This window comes from Herpailurus yagouaroundi, unplaced genomic scaffold, assembly GCF_014898765.1.
Source record: "Herpailurus yagouaroundi ecotype Mexico unplaced genomic scaffold, PumYag 160, whole genome shotgun sequence".
Taxonomy (NCBI): Eukaryota; Metazoa; Chordata; class Mammalia; order Carnivora; family Felidae; genus Herpailurus; species Herpailurus yagouaroundi.
In genome coordinates this window covers 11,604,897-11,612,144 of record NW_024412401.1, presented here as the reverse complement: position 1 = coordinate 11,612,144, position 7,248 = coordinate 11,604,897, and the positions used below count along the sequence as shown (strand labels likewise).

The window sequence follows — 7,248 nt, the reverse complement described above, 5'->3', positions numbered from 1 at the left end:
AGCTTGCTGCAAATGCCTTTTCCTTTCCTGGTCTAGTGGTTTGCTATCCATCTTTCAGACAGGACCCCACTCCCTGAAGCCTTGATGAAACAGTGTCAAGCTTTCCAGTCAGATCCTGAGTTCACTTGCACATCCTTGCCTGGCAACCAGGGGAAGCGTACTGGTCCTTCCACAGCACAGGGTAACTAGCATGGTCTCAGGAGTGCCTTCTGTTAGCCAATCATGTCATGCTACTATTTTTCCTGAGGTACAGTTGTCACATGCAGGTAACTGGTGTAGTCTTTGGAGCTCCTCAAGGATGCAGGGCAAGCTCCTCTTGTCTTTAGTATTCCCTTTAACCCACCTAATGTAATCTCCCCTTCTGGGAACCCAGCCTAGAGATAAGAGGTTATGACACAAATCTTTTGTCATTACTTGTCTCCCCTGTTCTTCCCACAATCCCTACTGATGGGATCAGCTTTTCTTTTAGTTTAATTTCCTTCCAGATGGAGATTCCCTCAAAGTCTTCCAAGCTCCAGGACACCTGGGTGGCTCAGTCGGTTAAACGTCAGACCACAGCTCAGATCATGATCTCACAGTTTGTGGATTCGATCCCCACATCAGGCTCTGTGCTCACAGCTCAGAGCCTGGAGCCTGCTTCGGATTCTGTGTGTGTGTGCGTGTGTGTGTGTGTGTGTGTGTGTGTGTGTGTGTGTGTGTCCCTCACCCACTTGTGCTCTGTGTCTCTCAAAATAAATGTTTAAAAAAAAGTCTTCCAAGCTCCAACCTTAGGACTTCTTCTAAAGAATGAGTGGAACATGGTGGCGGGGGGGGGGGGGGAGGGTGGAATTTGGCTTAATGACAATGGAGTATAAATGGATAAGTGGACAGGCACACCAGAAAATATTAAAATCACTTTACATGTGAAGGATCTGGAATACAGTAATTATTTCAACATTTATAATTATGGTTATTATGCTGCCTAGACAGATGGCTTATAATTTGACCAAATGCCAAACACTGGCTCCCTAGTCTCAGATCACACAGTCAGGAAGGTGATCTGGATTGATTACAAAAGGTATCTGGATTATTTGCCAAACTTCTAGGGAATCCTGTGAAGTGACAGAGATAGGCAGCAATGCAGGAGGGCTCAGCTGGGACAAATAATCCACAAGAAAAGAAGCTCTAAGAAGCTTGAGCCACAGAGATTCCCTATTTTTATTTTTTTTGTATGGATCTGGAAACAAGATTTACTATGGATTGAAGGAAATTCTTTTAAGAAGATTCTTGCTCTTCTTTATGAAACTTTTTAGATTTTATTTATTTATTTATTTTAGATTTTAAACCTCAGTGTATCCTATGATTTGTAACAAAGGCCACATGCTACAAAACAACTGACTCTAGCCTTTAAAAGGGACTATTAGGACTAATGGTTTTGGAGGAAAAGAACATATACAATATGTAATATATCTCACCTGTGAATAACCCATGAATCTTATCTAAGATTTGCAAATGAATAAATGTCTATTTGGTAAAATATTATGAATGCATGTGCTACTATGTATCTCTTATTTAAAGCAAATAAAGGGTTTGGTTAGCTATTCTACACATTCACACTAACTACAAATCATATCCCCTCTGTGCCAATCCAAACCAAATATTAGCATAATCAATGAAGGATTTAGGTATTAGCCTTTTGCCTCCTAGACACAAGTATCATTATTTTAATTAAGTAATGTGATCATTATATCCTCAGTCAATGTCCAGACAGCTCTTCCTTTCCAAAGTTCAAATATTTTACATTTACGGAATTTGAAGAACTAGCCCAGGATAATTGTAGTTATTTTCTTCTGTGTCATACACTCCATCATCAGTACCTTCAGGATGCTTCTCGTAAAGCATCTTGAATATCTCTGGGTTCTCACTCACCACCATATATTCATTAATTGTTGTTTCTAGTCTCCTAGATCCAGCCTCTCTATAAAAATTCCTCCAGATTTAGTGCTGTTCTGTCTTCTTATAGATCTGTGTCCACCTCTGCCTCTATTATCAGCTCACTCTGTTATTATCCATTTGCTGTTTGCTCCATGGTAGTGCTAGTCCATTATTTTTTATGTGTCCCTTTCAATTACAAGTCCCATCTTTTTAGAAAGTGGTTTGCTTGTTTTCAGTCTTCCCAAGACTATACAGAAGTTGAATATTTTTTTCTCTCATCCTAAAAATCCTGGATTGCTAATTAAGCTGGAAGAATGAGGATAAAACTGGTCAATTGGGCACATGGTCTGGATCAAGGTAATGTGACACTGAACAGTAGACTTATTCACTAAAATGGCAAAGTGTTTTCTTTAAGTGTCCAATCTGAAAGTAGAAGTATGGGTTGTTAACTGGAAAATATCTATAATGTGTGTTTCTCTTCAAGAATGTTTTTTCCTCAAATCTGGCTACCTTCATGCCAAAGGTCTTAGCCCCTTTTAGTCTCCAATTTGGTTTTCAGAGTTCATTTAATCCCATAACCTCAAATGCTTTCAGAGCTCAACATGTGGAAATCCTTTGGAAGATCATCTAAAGATGAGATCATCTAGCCAAGGGAAAATAAAATCAGAACAAAGAGGTGTGGATTTGGAGCAAAGGATTTGAATTGCCCCTCTTGCAATCTTCTGATTTATCAAGCTCCAATAAATCATTTTCTGCATTGTCCCAAAAAATGTTGAGAGGCAGTGATTAAAGTATATAGAATTTAGAGTCAGACAGGCATGAGTTAAAATCCTGATCCCATAGCTACCAAATTATTTTGCGAAAGGATTGTTTCACATTTCCTAACCTCAGAGTCTTATCTGTAAAATCGGGATAATCTTTCAAAGTATTGCTGTGCCATCAAGACTTGCAAATCATCTATCAGAACTGTTTAGTACATACCTAGCAGTGCATGGTAGGCATATAACTAGTGGTAGATGTTTGGATTTCCCTCACAGCTTTTCACTCCATGACTTTACCATACCTTAGCTCTAAATTCTACCACTAATCTTTTAAGATTTCAGGGTTTCCTGGTTCCCAGGAGGTCACGGCCATACAAGCAATGTAACAGAGAAGAGGTAACTGGTATCCTGAAAAATCTGCAAAGCAATCTTCATTTCTTCAAAAAACGAAGAACATTCTTATTCAAGAGCCCTAAACCGAAATGCTTACTTGGGTTCCTTCCATGGCGGCCTGAGAGGGCAGCCCATGATGACTGTGGTTATTTTCTTATATGCCTCACATTTCAGCATTAGTACTTTTAAGATGTGTCCACTAAAGGACCCTGGGTGTTACTGGATTCTCCCCCATCACCATATATTCCTCACCTGATGTCTCCTGTCTCCTTGCTCCAGACTCTTTATTAAAAGAATGATATAAAAAATATGTCACGCCTGAAAATCATCCTACCAATTTTTGAGAAATTACCAATTATATAAAAATTACTATCAATGACATCAATTACATCTGGACATCTATTGCTAATTTTCAACAATACTTCTACCATTAGGGACTGGGACCCCAAGCAATTCAATATTCCAGGGCTTTATTACCTCCTCTATAGAAGTAGAATTTTGGTTAAGCAGCTCTAAGGTCCTATGAGATCTCTTTCTTGAGACACCACTCCCATGAGCAGGAGGGATGTGGGAATTTACTGAGGACACAAGAATAGGAGAAACCTGAAGAAAAACCTTTTCTGAGATATATCTCTGCACGGAACTCTGCTTGTGTGAGCTCAAGATTTCTCTCTCTGTGTTCTATTCTCAGAACTCAGGTATCTGCTTCCCAACTGGCAGTTCTCCCTCTCTGGCATGAAGGATAAATGTCAGAAAACAACTGAAGATCCTTAAGCAAAAGAGATTGCCTAGAAGTGGGATGGAAATGGAGGGGAAGGTGGAGTCAGACTATCCAGGACAAGGCTCTTATTCCTGGATTTTTGAAGAAAAGGGAACTAGGTGAACTAGTTGCCAGGACAACCAGCTGTTGGGGGAAGGAAATGGGAGACCTGTGGTTGCTCCTACTCTTGCCCCTGTCCTTGGCAGCCTTCCACGGGGTCAAAGCCTGCTTGGAATGTGACCCCAAATTCAAAGAGGATATTAGGTCCTTGATAGCAAAGCTGGTACCCCCAGAAGTCCCTGGCCGAACTCATCTGCTTGAACGGCAGATTAAGGAGATGATCCATTTAAGCTTCAAGGTCTCCCACGGGGACAAGATGCTTCGGGTGTTGGGTGAGGGAAGCTTGAGTCACAGAGTTTTGTGGGTTAAAAGGAAAAGGGAGGCAGGGAAGAGTGCACGTGGGTCCACATAAGTTTTTCCATGGATGTAATTATTCCTCTGTATGTATCTTTAACCCCCTCTCTAGCTGTTCATAAGGCTGTCAAGTTGAGAATATGGCTGAAGAATGAACTTTATAAACTGGGCAATGAAACATGGAAAGGTGAGGGATTGTTTCATGTTAAAAGATTGTACTGCCCAAGCAAGTATAGGCAAAGTTCACTGGGAAGAACAAGGCAAAAACAATTAGGATTAAATTCTGAAGGGAAGAACCACCCCTAGTTTCTAATGTGCCTTCCACCTCCTCTTAGGTGCCTTTATCCTTCAAGGCAAGCTTCTCGATGTCCGCCAAAACCTGGAATTGAAACTGAAAGAGATATTAAAGAACTTCTCTGAAGTTGGTAATAAAAGATGTCTATCTAACAACAGTGCACTTATGTGAAAGGAATAGGAAATGAGGGTGAGAGGAGGAAGGTGGTTTCATATTAGAGTTATTTAGAATGGATGGAGGGGTGGCTGGAACCTCATTTTGTAACCAAATAAAGACTATTGGGTATAAATATGGCAAACTCTACGTTGATCATAAGCTCACTAGAACTTTCTAATTCTCTTTTAGCTTGTTCTGAAGATTGTGGTGAGTACAGTACATGGGACACCTTGAGGATTCAACCCCTATTTCCCCATCTCATTTGTTCTATATGGCCATATCTTTCCCACCTGTCACACTCAGAACTCACTTCCTACAGATTTGATTATGGGGGTGGGAATGTCAACAGTATCTGACAACAAAATGTGTCTCAAATCTCAAACACACAGATTTTGGAGGTGCTCAGAGGCTTTCAAAAGTATGGGTTATAACCCATAGGGCCAATATAAGCTGAGGCATCATTTTTCCCACTTCTTCTCCAGAGATCTGACTTAAGTTACAGAAGCTTTTGACTCATCAAGAAACTTGATTACTAGGGAAAGAAAGAATTCACAGCAATGTAAACTTAAGAGTCCTGGAAATGCCTGAGGTTTAATCCATCAGACTTGATGTATGAAATAAGAAAACTCCATGCCATGCCCCCCCCCTTCCATTAAATTTCTTCTCTTTATCAGTTGTGACTGAAGGTCCTATCTTGGATTGTTGGACCTGTCTTCGCATCACCACCCAATGCTTCAGAGGAGAGTATTGTGGAGGTAACAAAGATAGTGGTGTGGCATTTTGAGGGACCAGGTATCAAGGTACTCAGTTGTTTATTGATTTATTTTACAAATATTTGGTGAGCACCTTCTAGGCACACCATGCTAATGTTACAAATCAGAGCTAAAATATTGGGCAAAATTTGTACCAGTATGAATAAATTACTGGGCACCAGATCAATTGAAGGGCTGAGAAATGAAAAGGTTGGACTAAATGAAGATAGAGAGAAAACAGCAATAGAAGTAGTGGACAAAGCAAATTATTTGAGGTTAGTAAGAGTCATCTATTATGGATCAAGTCTCAAGTTAGTATTTTTCTTCTCCCCAACCCACTTTCTTTTTTTCCCTTTCTCCCTCCAGAAGAGGATTCAAGGATGGCTGAGAATCGAGAGATTGGACTATTTCTGATATTGCTAACAGAAGTTGTGATATTGGGAAGTGCTTGGTTACTGTGAGTTTTTCTCCCTCGAAGTCAAGCATTCCTTTGGCAAAGAGACTGCCCAATCCTCCCCCTCCTTACAAAGGCAGTAAGGAGAAAAAAGTCATTTCAAATTTGGGATAGAATACCAACAGGGATAAAATAGATAGAAGTCTATGGGATAAAAACTGGAACATAGGAAATGGAGGAGGTACAATAAAGTATGAGGCAAACTTCTAGAGCACTATACGGAAACACACACACACACACACATATAATTATCTTAAAGAGTTGGCCTGCTAATATTGAAATCAGGATTATGTTTCTCTACTCTAGATTCCATATCTGTGTGTCTCATTGGAGGAAAATGAAGGCAATACGAAGGTCATTAAAGAAATATTTGGAGAAGAAACTTGAAGAATTAATAGGGATGACAGATTAGAAAGAGAAGGATGATTCTGGAATCAGAAAGTACATAAACACAGACAGGAGGTCTTTCACAATTCTGTTAAGTGTTGACTCAGAAAAATCAGAATTAAGCTCTTTTGTGGTCATAAAGTCATAGTTTTTAAAACTGAAATCGAACTTAAAGTTTCTCTAGTCAAGATCCTTATGGTATCCTGAGGCAATGGAAGCAATGAGAGGGCAAATGATATACCCAGAGTTGTACAGAATGTAATGCTGATATGTTGCAATGTACATAAAGATGATACACTGCATTGATAATAAAGAATGATTGGTAACTCTCAATGACTGCCATTAGAATATTTCAATTTCTAAGGATGCTTCTTATTTCTATCTTTCATTTTGTTACTATTTCCATATTTATCCTTCAGTTCAATGTGAACAATTTCTTTGATAATACATAACATTACCTCTTCATCATGGCATCGCACACACCCAAAATATTAGTTCTAAGTAGTTGAGGATTACCCCGTTTTCCTCTAAATCTATGTTCCATGACTTAATTACATATTATGTTCCTTTGAGTTGTTTCTACCGAATACTTCTTATATAGATGGCATCCTAGTAAGTGCTTTATGTTTGTTATCTAACTGAATTCTCACAATAATCTTAAGACTTGGATGAAGTGCAAGTACAAACACCAATACTGACATAGGAAGAAAAAAATAACCACAAATTTATAATGTTCTTTAAAGAAATTTAAATGGTGTAAGCACAACTGTTGGGGGGAAAAAAGTCATGGTTAAGGAAAAGCCTAGCACGAAATACAACACAGTGACTTTGGTGTTAACCTGGAATGAGAAACTATGATCCTTTCCCAAATTAAGTGTCAGGTCCTTGGTTATATCCTTTTCTAAAGTAGGAAATACAGGACAAGTAAATTTGATGGAAAAGGCCCAGGTGCAGTTTTGAAA

The 7,248-nt window shown here is 39.2% G+C and overlaps 1 protein-coding gene and 1 long non-coding RNA gene across 2 annotated transcripts; one reads left to right on the top strand and one right to left on the bottom strand.

Moving 5' to 3' along the window:
* Nucleotides 1–1,680: 1,680 nt before the first annotated feature.
* Nucleotides 1,681–3,720, bottom strand: LOC121034403 (uncharacterized). The gene is made up of 2 exons (XR_005792412.1): nucleotides 3,546–3,720; nucleotides 1,681–2,220 (listed from the first exon to the last, which is right to left on the bottom strand). It is a non-coding gene; the product is annotated as an uncharacterized LOC121034403 (long non-coding RNA).
* A 56-nt stretch (nucleotides 3,721–3,776) lies between these two features.
* On the top strand, nucleotides 3,777–6,619 carry IZUMO3 (IZUMO family member 3). The gene is made up of 7 exons (XM_040481209.1): nucleotides 3,777–4,220; nucleotides 4,355–4,429; nucleotides 4,578–4,667; nucleotides 4,883–4,900; nucleotides 5,368–5,448; nucleotides 5,812–5,902; nucleotides 6,206–6,619. Exons 1-7 carry the CDS (start codon nucleotides 3,989–3,991, stop codon nucleotides 6,309–6,311), a joined length of 693 nt encoding a protein of 230 aa, XP_040337143.1. The 5' UTR covers nucleotides 3,777–3,988; the 3' UTR covers nucleotides 6,312–6,619.
* Nucleotides 6,620–7,248: the final 629 nt, after the last annotated feature.